At 42.5% G+C, this 20811-nt stretch overlaps 1 protein-coding gene across 1 annotated transcript in view; it reads right to left on the bottom strand.

The window, feature by feature from the left end:
- The window catches only part of LOC117440041 (tripartite motif-containing protein 67), an 82604-nt gene that overhangs the window by 44126 nt on the left and 17667 nt on the right, over positions 1 to 20811 (bottom strand). The window contains exon 2 of the mRNA XM_034076253.1: positions 3567 to 3662. Within this exon, the coding sequence (XP_033932144.1) occupies positions 3567 to 3662 (96 nt within the window). The remainder of the gene's footprint in view (positions 1 to 3566; positions 3663 to 20811) is intronic.

A 20811-nucleotide genomic window follows, 5' to 3' on the forward strand; every position in this document is an offset into this window, starting at 1 on the left:
ATTGCAGTAATGTGTTGCAGGGGTTTAGCCACATTAGGTCAACACATATCAAGAGTGTGTCGTCCCAAAAAGAATTTCTGGAACATGCATCAATTAAAAGAACAATCGTCATTCATAAAAGTGTAGCACATGGAATGAGAATGATATCATTGGTCTTCTCATGATTACAAGAACGAGACATAGGATGTTGCCCTTTCTCTTTTTCATGATTTGTGCGACTGCATTCTCCATGACGCAGGCAGTCTGTGGTTTGTACTTGTTTCACTTGTGTCTAGTTTCTGAACAGATACGAGGAGCTGTGAGCTCTGAGGGCTAACAGCTAACGGCTGATGTTGGTGTTGTGGTTCGCATTGAAGATGGCGTCACGGCTCCGCCTACACTGCGTTACTATAGTTACCACCCCAGTTCCTAAAATGTAATGTCAGAGTGCTTTGAGTGCTCTTAAAGAAAAGTGCAGTGGCTTCATCAGAGGAGAAGACGCTCTGAGGGTCTGCACTGCAGTAGTTTGCCGTTAGAACAAGAGGGGGCCCAGGGGCATGTTCCTGTTGTTCCGCATTGAGCCCACAGGATGAGGTCTGAGATAGTGAAGATTTCCAATCAGTGTCCTCCTCTGTGGGACACGTCTCTAAGAGGATGAGTGCTGGGGATCTTCATTACACTTGTCTTCCTCTTTATCCATCCCTCTCTCACTATTCAGTCAGAGGCTTCATCGTGCAGTAAGACCCTTAATGCCTGCTCTCAGTGCTGCGGCCGGCTGATATGACAGTGCAGTGTGTGTAGAAGTGTGTGTGCATGACTGGCAGATGCTGTGTGAGAGATCAGCTGCACAGCTATGCCTGTCTACAGGGAGAACACACACCAACACACAGTACACACACACACACACACACACACACACACACACACACACACACACACACACACACACACTGCTCACATTTGGTTGCTATGGTTTGCTTTATGTTGGTGATCTCGTGGACTTATCCTCCTGCTGCTCGGTGTGAGGAGACCACATGGGGCTGACTGGAGCTTATTACCCATTACCAGCATCACCAAAGCAAACATGTATTTAGTCTAGATAACAACACGTTGGTGCCGGTGTAAGTTATGTAAAGACCCCTGCATGTGGGGGTAACTGATCAGACATGGATGTTGGTTTTGGTCCAATCTCTCACAGCCAGGTCGTCGTGGAGATCCGGAGGCTTTGAAACAACCACTTTCAGAAATGCTGCAGAATAAGATCCCAGCGCCGAACATCAGCATTCTCCCTGTGCATATGTGAAGCAGTGGTTAGTGGACAGTCAATGATGCTGTCTTACACTGGAGTGAGGGTCGTATCATTGTTTTTCATATTGTCTGTGCCGATCTGTTCTGTGTCCATGGGGTTTTATATTAGGGCTTTCAGTTGGGCTTTAATATGTGCTGCAGTTGTGCTTTTGTCTGTGCTCTTATAAGTTGTCTTCTAATGCTATCAACCTGCGGGGACTGCAGAGGGAAACAATCCTCTATAAATCTGGCACATGTACATGATGGACTCCAGTGCTTGTGCTTATTAATGTGCATTGTACAAATGCTAATAACGTGTGTACTGTATCATCTCTGCATTATATATTTTGTAAACATTTTTTAGAACACAAGAAAACACCAAAAACAGAAAAGGACATCCTTTACTCCTGATCTCTGTGAAGTGTCAACGTTCACATAATACAGTGTGTTCATAATACACAGTAAATCTTCATCTGTTTAGTCTTCACCTATTTGTTTATTATATATAAAGTATTTATTCTAGTCTACAGTATTTATTTATTCATTTTTGACTGCCCTATTGTATTGCACTTTGCTATGTCTCTTACTTATATGTTAGGTATATTTTATATTGCATTGTTGCAGGAGCCTTTGACTTTTTGTGGTGAGATCCCTCCACTGGCTTCCGGTAACTGCTAGAATCCACTTCAAGACACTTGCGTACCATGCTGCGAATGGATCTGGCCCTTCCTACGTCCAGGACATGGTTAAACCGTACACCCCAGCACGTGCACTCCGCTCTGCATCAGCCAAACGACTCGCTGCACCCTCACTGCGAGGGGGACCCAAGTTCCCATCCGCAGAAACACGTGGGTTTGCTATCCTGGCTCCAAGATGGTGGAATGAGCTCCCCATTGACATCAGGACGGCAGAAAGCTCACACACCTTCCGGCGCAGACTGAAAACTCATCTCTTTCGACTCCACTTCGAGCGATAGAACTATTAACAAAGCACTTATATACTAATAAAGGGCTGGCTTATCTAAAGCCAGTTGAGTAGCACTTGAAATGTTTGGCTCTATGAAACCTGATGTACTTTATGATTCTGTTTTCTTCAAGTTTGTATCGTCTTGGTCGAATGTACTTATTGTAAGTCGCTTTGGATAAAAGCGTCAGCTAAATGCAATGTAATTTATATTGCCAAACAACACTTCAGCTAGTGTGTGTGTGAACAAATAAAGCCTTTGAATCTTAAACTGTATTTTTGGGCATTTCTAGAGACCTTTCTGTAGCAGTTTCATCACACAAACACATTTGAACCATGCACACTTAATTAGACTTCATTTAGTGACATTCTCCGTCTAATTACACGACATAATCAAAACCCGATTAGCATTAGTATGGAACTGGGGCATGTTAGAAATTAAAATCAATGTTTAATGGCATAATGTACCTTAAACATACCGTCAGTTTAAATGCTATTTTATTCTGGAAAAACCCGGAAGTTCTCAATACCAAGCTTTTATTCTGAAAATCCGTCATGACGACATCCGGGACTACTGCCCATTCGTATCATTAAAGTGGCTATTGACGCCGTTAACATGTATTACATATAAAGTTATGAAAGAGATAAGGAGGAGAAAAGGCATGTGGAAGTAAGCAATGAATATAAAATGTCGAAATCCTCTGATTAACGCGATATCGGACACGAACGAGGGGGGAAGTCCCCTCCGTCACTACAGCTCCCAGAGAGGAGGAGCGAACAGCCAGAAGCGGGAAAGACGAATGCTTGGAAGCTCTCTTCTGCACGGCCACCAAGGGAGAGGAAGCTGCAGACTTTCTCTCCTGACTGAACAATATCCTGCTTGTAACATTACCGCGTTTTTTTATTAATTAAAGTACCAATTTTGAACCTTCTCAGAGACTCCATTTCGTCTCCTTTTTAAGCTTCTTACCTGGACGCGAGAATAACGAACACAGCATAACAGGCACCGCTAAAGTCTCCCTTAGTATCTTAGTGTGTTAGTATCCAAATTAATCTAGTTTATGTCACGCTTTTCTGATTCAAAACACACAGACAAAACAGAGGTTTGTGAAAGGAAGATTATCTGCTTTGATACTCTCCTTAATATTGTTGTGTAGCTGCATTGCATTCTGGGCATGGTTCTGCAGTAATGTGTAACTTCCTTTTAGTTTATAAATCCTCCAAATGCACCCATGATTTGTAACTGGTGACAAATAATTGAATATAATCAAACGACATAGACAACCCGCTATCTCAAAGTATGCAGCGTGTATTTCCCCCAGGTGTTACGGTGTTACCTGTATCTGCTGCAGCAGGTTCTTCAGTTGGATCAGGAACTCTTTCGCATCTTTTGCTTTGTCGGAGACTCCGTTCAGGGCCTGGGAGATCTGGCACTGCAGGGACACGGGAATACAAAACATAACAATTCAAATACATGGGACTTCACTTAAAGAGGCTCTGTTAGGATTCTCTGAACGCCTGAAACACCTCCATTGTACTCCTTTGTTTACTTCGGTAACATAGTGACATCAACAGGGTTGGGTTGTAACGGAATACATGTAGCGGCGTTACGCAATCAGAATACAAAAATCAAGGCACTGTATTCGGGGGTGTGTGGCGTAGTGGGTTGTCCGTAGGTGTTTGGATCAGGGGGGCACAGGTTCAAACCCCACTGCAGTCAGCATGTCGTTGTGTTCAGACACTTCACCCCAAAGTGCTCCTGTGGGGATTGTCCACAGCATTGAGTATGGAAGTCGCTTTGGATAAAAGCGTCTAACAAGTGACATGTCATGTATTCAGCTCGCGTTACGTTTGACAAACGAGTAATCTGATTACAGTTACTTTTGTAAACCTGAAGTGAATACATTTTGGAATACTTATTGGAATTATTGGTGGAAAGGTTTCCTCACAAAATGTAATATTCATTACCGGCAGATCTGTGTGCACAGCGCTGCAGCATGTATGAGAGAGAGAGAGAGAGAGAGAGAGAGAGAGAGAGAGAGAGAGAGAGAGAGAGAGGGAGAGAGAGAGAGAGAGATGCGGCGTGTCTGTGAGGCCTCGCCCCCGCACGCAGATAAGAGAGAAGAGAGAGAGAGAGAGAGAGAGAGAGAGATGCGGCGTGTCTGTGAGGCCCCGCCCCCGTCACTTATAAAAATATATTGAAAGTTAGAAACGGAGATGGCTCGATAAAATGTGCAAGAGATAAAGTCTATGTAGCGTTTCTTTATTGTCGAAATGATGACATTTCATAACGGCATCAAATCAAAGTGAATGGCCTGCTGCTGCTGAAGGCATGGGGCAAGTGACTGGAACAAGTTAAAACAAAGTTATTACATCGTTTCAGATAATAATAAATATAATAATAATAATAATAATGATAATTCATTCTATTTAGAGGTGTCTTTCAAAGCACCCAAGGACACCTTACAATTCATAACATATTCCAAGGAAAGGTTTAAGACAGCACAAAGAATGCAGTCCGGGGGATGTTTTTGATGTGGGTGCAGATGAGAGAGCTGTCCAGAATGACACCAAGATGTTTGTGTTTGAGCTCTTGATAAGCCATTAAAACAATAACATACGTGTCTCCTGTTTAACATACCCATCTGTTATGGAGAAAGAAAGTATTCTAAAAGTAATCTGAATACGTTTTTTTAAGACACGTAACTGTAACTGTATTCGGATTACTTTCAGAGCATGTATTCAGTAACTGATTACATTTACAAAGTAACCCTCCCAACCCTGGACATCAATATGAACATTCACATCCTATTGGCTAGCGCTCCAACACATCGTACGTGATAGGCTAAGGGGCGGGACATCTCTAAGCAGTTGGCCAATCACAACAGAGACGGCCAGCTAACCAATCAGAGCAGACAGAGGGTGAAAAGAGGTGCTGCGGCACAGGCAGTATGAGAGAAATAAAGAGCTTTTTGAACATTAAAGCGCGGAGACATGAAGAGACACTACAAACTGATATGAAACACACAATCATCATAATGTGTCCTCTTTAAGACATTGTTTTCATTTCAGAAAGAAAACCTTATTTTCCCCACAGAGAACACGACTGCCTACACCATACTTTATCGTCTAGTATTTACTGACCGTACCTACTAACAATATAATGCAATTGTCCGATATGAATGTAACACTGTAGGGATAAGCTTCCTCTCCACCAGTGCAACCAGTACAACCAGTAAGCACTGAGGCTCGTCATGAGATAGGGTTATGTAATCGTCTGACCCCACAGACCGTTCCCCTGGACGCTCAGATGACATGTAATCCCAGCCCAGAGCGAAATCATTTGGCTCTTACAGCCGAGACTGCGCATTGTCTTATAAAAGGATTCATGTTGTTCCGTAGATTAGATGATGACTTAGGTTAGAGTCTAAAAACATGTCACTTGTCGTTCCTCTCGTTAGAGGCAACAGATACAACATTTAAGACACCGTCATACATTTAATACAAATAAAATAAATCCTAGACATTTCTCTCAAAGCCAGTTCCTGTGCAGCTCAATCATTACAGTTATTCGCTAAACATCAATTCAACCCTGACACAACATTAAAGTAAATGACCATTTGGGAGACGACAAAGCACCTCAATATGAACTAGAGATATCTATCATCTTCAATATAAGCCGAAATTCTCCGAAAGAGCATTCCTCCGACTGAGACTAATGCGTTTGACGTTCTTTGATCCCCACGGAAGTGTCTCTTTTCGCTCCTGATGTCCACAGCATGGCCGTAGGGGAAGGGTTTTAATGTAACTCATCTTTAACATATCTCGATTCAGCGTGTGTGTGTGTGTGTGTGCGTGTGCGTGTGCGTGTGTGTGTGTGTGTGTGTGTGTGTGTGTGTGTGTGTGTGCGTGTGTGTGTGTGTGTGTGTGCATCAGTCACTGATAAATAAGAAAAGACAGGACAAAGGAAACACACACTGTTAAACACCAAGCTGTGATGAATATGCTCCACTGTGACCACACCCACATTTCACACACACACACACACACACACACACACACACACACACACACACACACACACACACACACACACACACACACACACACACACACACACACACACACACACACACACACACACACACACACAGCAGAATCATTATATTACAGACTAATGTTCAAGACTTGAAACTCTAAGTAAATACTTACGGATCGTTTAAGGGATTTTAAACTAAAGGGAACAGAGCTTTGCAGTCGGGTCCCCGAGGCTCTAAAAAGATGTATCCGTGGAAACGGGTCGCCTGAGTCACTGATCTCCTTTAAATCCCTTTATAAAACATACTTTCATTGGAGAGCCTCTACTGATTTGACTTCACGTTTAATTTCATCAGTTTATTATTTCATAAACAATCCTTTTTATTTCCCTCGCCTTTTTTCGACACTATTGTTTTTCCGTACGGCACTTTGCAAACCGCTCCATGAAATAAAGATTACTACACTATCATTATTCCATGGTTATGTTGGAAAGTAAATCTCCCACCACCAGTCAGTCACTGTCTGTATAATCCCCTCCCCACACAACCACAACAACACACCACACACACACACACACACACACACACACACACACACACACACACACACACACACACACACACACACACACACACACACACACACACACACACACACACACACACACACACACACACACACACACACACACACACACACACACACACACACACACACTGATTTCAACCCGGTCCATCCCTCTTATATGCACGTGCTGCCCGGAGTCAGGAGGAGGGACGTGTGGAGGTCATGGTTCACAAATCAAGCCAACCCCTTCTGTGGAGCTTCATACTGCTCCTCTCCAAGAGGCCATCTGGCCCAGCAAGCTGTCTGAACCGTGTGTGTGTGTGTGTGTGTGTGTGTGTGTGTGTGTGTGTGTGTGTGTGTGTGTGTGTGTGTGTGTGTGTGTGTGTGTGTGTGTGTGTGTGTGTGTGTGTTTGCATGCCAAGATGCTAACAAGGGGATGACGGATGTGGCATGTGAGTGAGGTCCTGGCACACCCCCTCCTCATGTTGTCTGTTTGTTTAACCACACCTCAGGTCAGAGCAGGGATCTGCATCCACCCGCCCGTCTGTCTCCTCCTTCACGTCCGTTAACCTTTGTTGTTCATTCATTGATTTTTCTTGACAAACTAGTTCTTTTTCATCCCTGCATTCGTCGTTTGGAAGGCAGGGGATTTGTCAGTTTTCTCTTTTCCTTATCTTACCAAGTCTTATTGACATTTACGCTTTTCCTCAAAGAGAGAACAGGACGTACAGGGAGGATTTCACACTGTGACAACAACAAATACAATAAAAAGAGAAAATAGTCCGCTGTGAGAAACCACAAACGACTACAAATAATCCCTGATAAAACTGCGTCTACAGGTACAAGTCGGCCACATAGAAATGACTTTGAAGGAAGGAGATATGAGTAAACAAAATATCTGCTTTACGATATCTGCTATTTGCAGCTAAAGCATGATTATATTATATTTTACCATCACACGGCTGATTTGCTTTTTGAATTGTCCCTTGTTTTACTAATGCTTCTTAATCAATTTTCTGTTGTCTTTGTCTTTCTTAATAATGCAGATTAACTGGTCGGGTCGAAATAATTAGAACACTTTTTTTTATTGTGTGCTTTTTCTACGTACTGATTTAATCTAGAAGACATACACGCCAACACCTTTTGTAAAGATCAATATTCAGCCGTCTTCAAATACCACTTTATGAAACACCTCTTCATACCAAGCTTGAATGCACTGTTGTTGCTATATCCAGGTCTATATTTGGCTCCAGCCACAATGCGTCACCCGACAGTAGACCGCAGCAAGACTGTGTAGAAATGTGTAGAAATGTGACAAGTCGGCCCTGCAGGAAAAGGACGAGCCGCCGAAGAGATTTGGAACAAAGCAGAAACACAGAAACCACGCAGATGAAAGGAAATGGAAAGTGAAAACCAACAAGACAGAGAGAATCGTCGCACCTGCAGAACAGAGCTGTACATTCAGGAATCCAATTTATTTCCCGCTTTTGTTTCTTTTGTTCTCCTCCCCTTGACCTTGTTCATCTTTTATTGCTCTTCAAAACGGGAATGTCATTTTTCTTTTTCATGCCGTCAGCACCCTTCAGCACTGCTCTTAGAGTGAAGTGCCATCATCTCATTATCTTATTAGAGGAGCGATGGTGGAGGGCCGTGTATGCAATCTGTGACATTCACAGAGAGCACGGACATTTGCGGAGGCGCAGCTTTGATGGAGCTCTGATACGTTTCAGCGCAACAGATACAGCGAGTCCTAAACCCAGAAATGAATTAGATGTTTAACACAGGGTTCATACACTTTTTCACCAATGATTCTCATGACCTCTCCATGACCTTTACCTACTTTTCCATGACCAAAACATTACTCTTTCTCAGCGGTACCACTGAAAATGGTTTATTTGAACACGGAACAGGAGAATAAGGTCTGAAACATGTCGTGCCGATCTAAAACAAATCCAATAGTAGGCCTACCAGCTTCCACGCTAAAGCAACTAATCTCTCACCAGCAAAACACCTCGTCCGTTAAAAGCCATTTTACGTTTCATTACTATACGATACAGTATTTATTATCATTATAGTATTACTATTTTGGCGATTAGATAAAATATAAATTATATTTGATGCAACTTTAGTTAAATTTCCATGACTTGTCCAAAACTTTGGGAAAAATAGTGTTTTCTAAGACTTTTCCAGGGCCTGGAATTTGCATTTTGAATTTCCATGACTTTTCCAGGTTTTTAATGACCGTGGGGAACCCTGTTAACACTTTCTGTGTTCTAGTCTTGAAGTGTTTTGGTCGGAAGACTGATATAAGATTTGTGGTTAATATGCTCTCAAGTTTTGTAAGCCTACAATTCATAAAATACAACGGTAAATACTCAACTGGCGAATGTCCGAAGCTTCTATGTGTCATAAAAAGAGCGGCTAAATGAGACGACTAAATGTCATGACGCCAAACATTTGCCGCCTTTATCTTAGCGGTAGTGAAGTGAGGTCATGTGACTGAAATGTAGCGTATAGCCTAACATTCTTTATAGCAAATGTCTTTATGCTTACATTTCTTTAAAGTGGGTGTGAATATTTTAAGATGATCCTGCTTGTATTTTTCTGCCACACATCTTATTGTCTGCAATCCTCCAAAATCCAATGGAAAAATCCCATTGGCTTTTGTTGAGGTAGCCATTGTGACGCTAACTTCAGGGTCCGCCTTCAAAAATAAGTCTTCACTGCACCACTCCACAGCAAGAGGCAGCGGTCAGAGTGAAACTGATTACATGACATTACATGACACTTGTTAGATGCTTTATCCAAGGCGACTTAATATGTACATTCAATACGGTGGGCAATCCCCACAGGAGCACTTTGGGGTGAAGTGCCCAAGGACACAACGACATGCTGACTGCAGTGGGATTCGAACTTGCTCTCCCCTGATTCAGGAGGGAAACTGCTTATAGTGTTGAAACGTTGAAGAAAGAGTTGAACGTTCAGCTAGCATGAATATGTTTCTGTTAGTGCAGGTATTTCGCCCCTTACATGCATTCGAAAAACCACTTGCATGGTCCAATATGGTTCAGGGACTCTTTTTTAATATATGCTAAAAATAAGTAAACTCTCAATAGTTGTTCAGTTATTTATGGAAATGTCAGAGAAAGAGTTGTGGGAGTGATCAGAGAGAGGAGGGGGGTGACTGTGACCATCAGGAGAACAAAAGGCAGCTCGTATGCGCTGACAGCCGGGTAATGGGTGATGCTGGTGTTGACCTTGTCAGAATGAGACCCTGGGGACCAGAAGGACGAGGAGCTGAACCCACCTCTTTTAAATGTCATTTACATTCATAAATCATCACATTCTCTTCAATCTGTTCTATTACCGCCTTAACACCTGCTGAGGCGTTTCAAACATTTTTCAACTTGACCATCTGCACAATGCATACTTTGTGGTACACAGGGATCTACTTTTTGAATCAATAATGCAGACGTGTGGAAGGAGCTGACCAATCAAATCACCTCTTCCCCTTCAAGCTCTGCAACACGACACGCTGACAATTTAGTGAAGACAAAAGCCGCCAAGAAGAACTAACCCACTTGTGCAGGAACATAAAGCACGTGAAATTACACAGCACATTTAGGAAACATGCTTCTCACATGTAAAGCGAAAACATATATAATACTGCATGACGATCTGAGAGAATCAGAGGCAGATTGCAGAGTGAATTTGGATACAACCGGGAGCCAGTTTCCTGAAATATCTCGGGAGCTGCAGCTGCCTCCACAATCTCCACTGAGTGCACTCTGTGTTTGATGTCAATCATTTACACTAGATTGCAGCTCAGTTGCTCGGCCCGTGGTGATTTTGCTTGCATCTTTCTCAAGAACCGCGTAATCTCACAACTTCACACAGAACACTGCACTTCCTCAGGGTCCTCAGCAATACGACGGACTAGTGTGGAGTCCATTGAATGAACGGTAGCAAGTAATCTGAAGGACAGACATAGACAGTGGTTGGTTGTAGAGGAATTTTACTGAAGGGGTCTGTGTTGGGACCACTTGTTTTTTGTGAGGGGCACATTTTAAAATGTTTTGTTCAGTATACAGTCATAGCCCTCAAAAATGTTTTACCAGGATTGGAGTTTGTTTTAGTAACAGGAGCTTGCCGATTACTTGTATTAAATGACATCATTGAAAAATAAGAAAACATTCATTTTTCTTTTCGACCCAAGTTACAGCAGTCTTTGCTGAAACACATACAGTAAATTGTATTATGATACGTTTTTGTCTTGGAGGGGGGCTATAGTGGGGTCCAAGATGTCAATTGAATGAACGGTTAGGAAGGAAATTGAAGGACAGACATAGACAGTGGCGGTTCTAGGAATTTTACCAAAGGGGTCTGTGTTGGCGACCACTTGTTTTTGGAGAGGGGCACATGATAGTGTTTGGCTATAGTGGGGTCCAAGCTGAGTGTTACAGGAGCAATTGCCTCTAGGCCTTAGCATTGTTTACACTATGAAAAGGTATATTTATACGTGGCACTTTTAACTTTATCAAATCACAGGTAGCCTTCAATGACCATTACCAATTATTGATAAAAAAGCTCATAAAAACCTCTTATATTGGTCTACTCCAAGTTCATTACAGGTAGTATCTAGCCAAAGACTTGATTGGTATACAACTGATGTATATGATTAAATTCAACTCAACACAAATAGCATATATCGCTTTGTAGTCTTTCCCTCTCTCAATCCAGTCAACAGGCTGTGTTCCAGTATTAGTGTTTCACATCTGCTGGAGGTCAAAAGCAATCACTTCTCCCCTTCCTCCTCTTCATCATCTTCCTCCTCTTCATCCTCTTCCTCCTCTCCATCCTCTCATCGCACAGCCACCCAATCATCTGGTGCTCTGCTAAACAGCTATCTTAAATTTAATACAAGATGTGTGCCAATGCCATATTTAGCTTTAGCTCGACTAAAACAAGAATCCATCAGCTGAGACGAAAGTAGAGTACAATTCGGAAATATCAGGAAACAAAAATATATAGTAATTGAATATTTATAAATTGCTCTGGAGATGTGAATTCACTGTGGCTATATTTACCGTTGTAATAAAAGAGCAATAGAAGAGAAATGTCCTTATCAGTATATGGGAGAAGTATTTCTCTGCAATCATTTAAACTAGAAAAATGAGAAAAATGACCTAGATACCAACACTCGCTCCACCCGTGTGATAAACAAACAAACCTGATCTAAAGGTTTTGCAAGCGTTGTTACTCCAACCCAGAAAACCAACATAAAAGCTGCTATATGAGGCATCTATATGTAACCCATGAATAACATAAGGTTCGGTGCTCTAAACATGTCCGGTCAGCTATGCAAAGCCGACTCATCTTTAAGAGTCAGCGCCTTTTTTCCTGCTCGTAAACTTTTAAACTTCCTGCCTTTTATGAACCATAAGTCACTAATACATTAACGGTCTCATGGTCACGGCCATTTCTACTGATCATATTTCCATTGCTGAGGTCGACTAGAATAGATTTACATTGTGCAATTTTCCAAAACTCACATTGGTTTCTCACAGCATCTCTGTAAAGTATGTGTATCCACTCTCTGTCCTACACGGCTTGTTGGAGCTCCTGCCCCCCCCCTCCCTGTGAGCCCACTGTGCTCTGATTGGTTGAGACGTTGCGAGGTTCGTTGCTGCGAGGAGCGGGCAGGTTTCCGGGTCGGTGATACAGCGAAAACAAGTGAAACTCACACACTCACAGCCGAAGTAAAAACAATAAATGTGGCTTGATATTGAGAAAGAAAAAGGTTTATAACGCTGTGAGAATGGGTCTGCGGAGAGCATTTCTCCGCCATCCCAACTCGTGCAAGTCAATGGACTCCCTGTCCATTTGGGCCAATCCGGTCGTTTGTTGTTGATCTGGAGGTTCACACGTCACAGAACCCAGGAAAGCAAACAATGGAAAAGAGAAATGTCCAACGAGGCGTTCTGGGGCAGCACAGACAGGTCTTCTCTGTGTTAGAGCTGTACTCGCTACAGGGTGCACTTTGAGGGTTTTGTGACTCTGCAGACCGTTTACACGCAGAAAAAACCTTCATAGCAACAAGGGGACGGGTGATAACCGGAAAAAGCATGACATGGGACCTTTAATATGTGATGTACAAGCTCAAGCTCCATTCTACGTTGCTTTCTATTTATCAATAAATCAAAAGCAAGTGTTGGGCAGAGGAAGAGAAAAACGACTTGAAACGATTCCACTTCTGCTCGCTATGAGAGCTTCAACAATGTCACACGCTCTCCGGAGCCATAGATTCCTCATCCAGTCGTCTTAGATAAACCGCGGCATGGATCGGTGGCTTCAGCCATAACTGTCTGAACGAGCGCCAGGAGGAAGGAGGAGAAGGAGAAGGGAATACAAAACATAACAATTCAAATACATGGGACTTCACTTAAAGAGGCTCTGTTAGGATTCTCTGAACGCCTGAAACACCTCCATTGTACTCCTTTGTTTACTTCGGTAACATAGTGACATCAACAGGGTTGGGTTGAACGGAATACATGTAGCGGCGTTACGCAATCAGAATACAAAAATCAAGGCACTGTATTCGGGGGTGTGTGGCGTAGTGGGTTGTCCGTAGGTGTTTGGATCAGGGGGGCACAGGTTCAAACCCCACTGCAGTCAGCATGTCGTTGTGTTCAGACACTTCACCCCAAAGTGCTCCTGTGGGGATTGTCCACAGCATTGAGTATGGAAGTCGCTTTGGATAAAAGCGTCTAACAAGTGACATGTCATGTATTCAGCTCGCGTTACGTTTGACAAACGAGTAATCTGATTACAGTTACTTTTGTAAACCTGAAGTGAATACATTTTGGAATACTTATTGGAATTATTGGTGGAAAGGTTTCCTCACAAAATGTAATATTCATTACCGGCAGATCTGTGTGCACAGCGCTGCAGCATGTATGAGAGAGAGAGAGAGAGAGAGAGAGAGAGAGAGAGAGAGAGAGAGAGAGAGAGAGAGAGAGAGAGGAGAGAGAGAGAGAGGGCTGCAGTGAGGCCCCGCCCCCGCACGCAGATAAGAGAGAGAGAGAGAGAGAGAGAGAGAGATGCGGCGTGTCTGTGAGGCCCCGTCACTTATACAAATATATTGAAAGTTAGAAACGGAGATGGCTCGATAAAATGTGCAAGAGATAAAGTCTATGTAGCGTTTCTTTATTGTCGAAATGATGACATTTCATAACGGCATCAAATCAAAGTGAATGGCCTGCTGCTGCTGAAGGCATGGGGCAAGTGACTGGAACAAGTTAAAACAAAGTTATTACATCGTTTCAGATAATAATAAATATAATAATAATAATAATGATAATTCATTCTATTTAGAGGTGTCTTTCAAAGCACCCAAGGACACCTTACAATTCATAACATATTCCAAGGAAAGGTTTAAGACAGCACAAAGAATGCAGTCCGGGGGATGTTTTTGATGTGGGTGCAGATGAGAGAGCTGTCCAGAATGACACCAAGATGTCTTGTTTGAGCTCTTGATAAGCCATTAAAACAGTAAAATACGTGTCTCCTGTTTAACATACCCATCTGTTATGGAGAAAGAAAGTATTCTAAAAGTAATCTGAATACATTTTTAAGACACGTAACTGTAACTGTATTCGGATTACTTTCAGAGCATGTATTCAGTAACTGATTACATTTACAAAGTAACCCTCCCAACCCTGGACATCAATATGAACATTCACATCCTATTGGCTAGCGTTCCAACACATCGTACGTGATAGGCTAAGGGGCGGGACATCTCTAAGCAGTTGGCCAATCACAACAGAGACGGCCAGCTAACCAATCAGAGCAGACAGAGGGTGAAAAGAGGTGCTGCGGCACAGGCAGTATGAGAGAAATAAAGAGCTTTTTGAACATTAAAGCGCGGAGACATGAATAGACACTACAAACTGATATGAAACACAAAATCATCATAATATGTCCTCTTTAAGACATTGTTTTCATTTCAGAAAGAAAACCTTATTTTCCCCACAGAGAACACGACTGCCTACACCATACTTTATCGTCTAGTATTTACTGACCGTACCTACTAACAATATAATGCAATTGTCCGATATGAATGTAACACTGTAGGGATAAGCTTCCTCTCCACCAGTGCAACCAGTACAACCAGTAAGCACTGAGGCTCGTCATGAGATAGGGTTATGTAATCGTCTGACCCCACAGACCGTTCCCCTGGACGCTCAGATGACATGTAATCCCAGCCCAGAGCGAAATCATTTGGCTCTTACAGCCGAGACTGCGCATTGTCTTATAAAAGGATTCATGTTGTTCCGTAGATTAGATGATGACTTAGGTTAGAGTCTAAAAACATGTCACTTGTCGTTCCTCTCGTTAGAGGCAACAGATACAACATTTAAGACACCGTCATACATTTAATACAAATAAAATAAATCCTAGACATTTCTCTCAAAGCCAGTTCCTGTGCAGCTCAATCATTACAGTTATTCGCTAAACATCAATTCAACCCTGACACAACATTAAAGTAAATGACCATTTGGGAGACGACAAAGCACCTCAATATGAACTAGAGATATCTATCATCTTCAATATAAGCCGAAATTCTCCGAAAGAGCATTCCTCCGACTGAGACTAATGCGTTTGACGTTCTTTGATCCCCAAGTGTCTCTTTTCGCTCCTGATGTCCACAGCATGGCCGTAGGGGAAGGGTTTTAATGTAACTCATCTTTAACATATCTCGATTCAGCGTGTGTGTGTGTGTGTGTGCGTGTGCGTGTGCGTGTGTGTGTGTGTGTGTGTGTGTGTGTGTGTGTGTGTGTGCGTGTGTGTGTGTGTGTGTGTGTGCATCAGTCACTGATAAATAAGAAAAGACAGGACAAAGGAAACACACACTGTTAAACACCAAGCTGTGATGAATATGCTCCACTGTGACCACACCCACATTTCACACACACACACACACACACACACACACACACACACACACACACACACACACACACACACACACACACACACACACACACACACACACACACACACAGCAGAATCATTATATTACAGACTAATGTTCAAGACTTGAAACTCAACTACGTTAAGTAAATACTTACGGATCGTTTAAGGGATTTTAAACTAAAGGGAACAGAGCTTTGCAGTCGGGCCCCCGAGGCTCTAAAAAGATGTATCCGTGGAAACGGGTCGCCTGAGTCACTGATCTCCTTTAAATCCCTTTATAAAACATACTTTCATTGGAGAGCCTCTACTGATTTGACTTCACGTTTAATTTCATCAGTTTAGTATTTCATAAACAATCCTTTTTATTTCCCTCGCCTTTTTTCGACACTATTGTTTTTCCGTACGGCACTTTGCAAACCGCTCCATGAAATAAAGATTACTACACTATCATTATTCCATGGTTATGTTGGAAAGTAAATCTCCCACCACCAGTCAGTCACTGTCTGTATAATCCCCTCCCCACACAACCACAACACACACACACACACACACACACACACACACACACACACACACACACACACACACACACACACACACACACACACACAACACACACACACACACACACACACACACACACACACACACACACACACACACACACACACACACACACACACACACACACACACACTGATTTCAACCCGGTCCATCCCTCTTATATGCACGTGCTGCCCGGAGTCAGGAGGAGGGACGTGTGGAGGTCATGGTTCACAAATCAAGCCAACCCCTTCTGTGGAGCTTCATACTGCTCCTCTCCAAGAGGCCATCTGGCCCAGCAAGCTGTCTGAACCGTGTGTGTGTGTGTGTGTGTGTGTGTGTGTGTGTGTGTGTGTGTGTGTGTGTGTGTGTGTGTGTGTGTGTGTGTGTGTGTGTGTGTGTGTGTGTGTGTGTTTGCATGCCAAGATGCTAACAAGGGGATGACGGATGTGGCATGTGAGTGAGGTCCTGGCACACCCCCTCCTCATGTTGTCTGTTTGTTTAACCACACCTCAGGTCAGAGCAGGGATCTGCATCCACCCGCCCGTCTGTCTCCTCCTTCACGTCCGTTAACCTTTGTTGTTCATTCATTGATTTTTCTTGACAAACTAGTTCTTTTCATCCCTGCATTCGTCGTTTGGAAGGCAGGGGATTTGTCAGTTTTCTCTTTTCCTTATCTTACCAAGTCTTATTGACATTTACGCTTTTCCTCAAAGAGAGAACAGGACGTACAGGGAGGATTTCACACTGTGACAACAACAAATACAATAAAAAGAGAAAATAGTCCGCTGTGAGAAACCACAAACGACTACAAATAATCCCTGATAAAACTGCGTCTACAGGTACAAGTCGGCCACATAGAAATGACTTTGAAGGAAGGAGATATGAGTAAACAAAATATCTGCTTTACGATATCTGCTATTTGCAGCTAAAGCATGATTATATTATATTTTACCATCACACGGCTGATTTGCTTTTTGAATTGTCCCTTGTTTTACTAATGCTTCTTAATCAATTTTCTGTTGTCTTTGTCTTTCTTAATAATGCAGATTAACTGGTCGGGTCGAAATAATTAGAACACTTTTTTTTATTGTGTGCTTTTTCTACGTACTGATTTAATCTAGAAGACATACACGCCAACACCTTTTGTAAAGATCAATATTCAGCCGTCTTCAAATACCACTTTATGAAACACCTCTTCATACCAAGCTTGAATGCACTGTTGTTGCTATATCCAGGTCTATATTTGGCTCCAGCCACAATGCGTCACCCGACAGTAGACCGCAGCAAGACTGTGTAGAAATGTGTAGAAATGTGACAAGTCGGCCCTGCAGGAAAAGGACGAGCCGCCGAAGAGATTTGGAACAAAGCAGAAACACAGAAACCACGCAGATGAAAGGAAATGGAAAGTGAAAACCAACAAGACAGAGAGAATCGTCGCACCTGCAGAACAGAGCTGTACATTCAGGAATCCAATTTATTTCCCGCTTTTGTTTCTTTTGTTCTCCTCCCCTTGACCTTGTTCATCTTTTATTGCTCTTCAAAACGGGAATGTCATTTTTCTTTTTCATGCCGTCAGCACCCTTCAGCACTGCTCTTAGAGTGAAGTGCCATCATCTCATTATCTTATTAGAGGAGCGATGGTGGAGGGCCGTGTATGCAATCTGTGACATTCACAGAGAGCACGGACATTTGCGGAGGCGCAGCTTTGATGGAGCTCTGATACGTTTCAGCGCAACAGATACAGCGAGTCCTAAACCCAGAAATGAATTAGATGTTTAACACAGGGTTCATACACTTTTTCACCAATGATTCTCATGACCTCTCCATGACCTTTACCTACTTTTCCATGACCAAAACATTACTCTTTCTCAGCGGTACCACTGAAAATGGTTTATTTTAACATGGAACAGGTAAATAAGGTCTGAAACATGTTGTGCCGATCTAAAACAAATCCAATAGCTTACTAGCTTCTACGCGCTAAAGCAACTCAAATCTCTCACCAGCAAAACACCTCGTCAGTTAAATGCCATTTTACGTTTCATTACTATACGATACAGTATGTATTATCATTATAGTATTACTATTTTGGCGATTAGATAAAATATAAATTATATTTGATGCAACTTTAGTTAAATTTCCATGACTTGTCCAAAACTTTGGGAAAAATATTGTTTTCTAAGACTTTTCCAGGGCCTGGAATTTGCATTTTGAATTTCCATGACTTTTCCAGGTTTTTAATGACCGTGGGGAACCCTGTTAACACTTTCTGTGTTCTAGTCTTGAAGTGTTTTGGTCGGAAGACTGATATAAGATTTGTGGTTAATATGCTCTCAAGTTTTGTAAGCCTACAATTCATAAAATACAACGGTAAATACTCAACTGGCGAATGTCCGAAGCTTCTATGTGTCATAAAAAGAGCGGCTAAATGAGACGACTAAATGTCATGACGCCAAACATTTGCCGCCTTTATCTTAGCGGTAGTGAAGTGAGGTCATGTGACTGAAATGTAGCGTATAGCCTAACATTCTTTATAGCAAATGTCTTTATGCTTACATTTCTTTAAAGTGGTGTGAATATTTTAAGATGATCCTGCTTGTATTTTTCTGCCACACATCTTATTGTCTGCAATCCTCCAAAATCCAATGGAAAAATCCCATTGGCTTTTGTTGAGGTAGCCATTGTGACGCTAACTTCAGGGTCCGCCTTCAAAAATAAGTCTTCACTGCACCACTCCACAGCAAGAGGCAGCGGTCAGAGTGAAACTGATTACATGACATTACATGACACTTGTTAGATGCTTTTATCCAAGGCGACTTAATATGTACATTCAATACGGTGGGCAATCCCCACAGGAGCACTTTGGGGTGAAGTGCCCAAGGACACAACGACATGCTGACTGCAGTGGGATTCGAACTTGCTCTCCCCTGATTCAGGAGGGAAACTGCTTATAGTGTTGAAACGTTGAAGAAAGAGTTTGAACGTTCAGCTAGCATGAATATGTTTCTGTTAGTGCAGGTATTTCGCCCCTTACATGCATTCGAAAAACCACTTGCATGGTCCAATATGGTTCAGGGACTCTTTTTTAATATATGCTAAAAATAAGTAAACTCTCAATAGTTGTTCAGTTATTTATGGAAATGTCAGAGAAAGAGTTGTGGGAGTGATCAGAGAGAGGAGGGGGGTGACTGTGACCATCAGGAGAACAAAAGGCAGCTCGTATGCGCTGACAGCCGGGTAATGGGTGATGCTGGTGTTGACCTTGTCAGAATGAGACCCTGGGGACCAGAAGGACGAGGAGCTGAACCCACCTCTTTTAAATGTCATTTACATTCATAAATCATCACATTCTCTTCAATCTGTTCTATTACCGCCTTAACACCTGCTGAGGCGTTTCAACATTTTTCAACTTGACCATCTGCACAATGCATACTTTGTGGTACACAGGGATCTACTTTTTGAATCAATAATGCAGACGTGTGGAAGGAGCTGACCAATCAAATCACCTCTTCCCCTTCAAGCTCTGCAACACGACACGCTGACAATTTAGTGAAGACAAAAGCCGCCAAGAAGAACTAACCCACTTGTGCAGGAACATAAAGCACGTGAAATTACACAGCACATTTAGGAAACATGCTTCTCACATTGTAAAGCGAAAACATATATAATACTGCATGACGATCTGAGAGAATCAGAGGCAGATTGCAGAGTGAATTTGGATACAACCGGGAGCCAGTTTCCTGAAATATCTCGGGAGCTGCAGCTGCCTCCACAATCTCCACTGAGTGCACTCTGTGTTTGATGTCAATCATTTACACTACGATTGCAGCTCAGTTGCTCGGCCCGTGGTGATTTTGCTTGCATCTTTCTCAAGAACCGCGTAATCTCACAACTTCACACAGAACACTGCACTTCCTCAGGTCCTCAGCAATACGACGGACTAGTGTGGAGTCCATTGAATGAACGGTTAGCAAGTAATCTGAAGGACAGACATAGACAGTGGTGGTTGTAGAGGAATTTTACTGAAGGGGTCTGTGTTGGGACCACTTGTTTTTTGTGAGGGGCACATTTTAAAATGTTTTGTTCAGTATACAGTCATAGCCCTCAAAAATGTTTTACCAGGATTGGAGTTTGTTTTAGTAACAGAGCTTGCCGATTACTTGTTATTAAATGACATCATTGAAAAAATAAGAAAACATTCATTTTTCTTTTCGACCCAAGTTACAGCAGTCTTTGCTGAAACACATACAGTAAATTGTATTATGATACGTTTTTGTCTTGGAGGGGGGCTATAGTGGGGTCCAAGATGTCAATTGAATGAACGGTTAGGAAGGAAATTGAAGGACAGACATAGACAGTGGCGGTTCTAGGAATTTTACCAAAGGGGTCTGTGTTGGGACCACTTGTTTTTGGAGAGGGGCACATGATAGTGTTTGGCTATAGTGGGGTCCAAGCTGA

The sequence above is a fragment of the Pseudochaenichthys georgianus genome, chromosome 24 (genome assembly GCF_902827115.2).
Source record: "Pseudochaenichthys georgianus chromosome 24, fPseGeo1.2, whole genome shotgun sequence".
NCBI classification, from domain to species: domain Eukaryota; kingdom Metazoa; phylum Chordata; class Actinopteri; order Perciformes; family Channichthyidae; genus Pseudochaenichthys; species Pseudochaenichthys georgianus.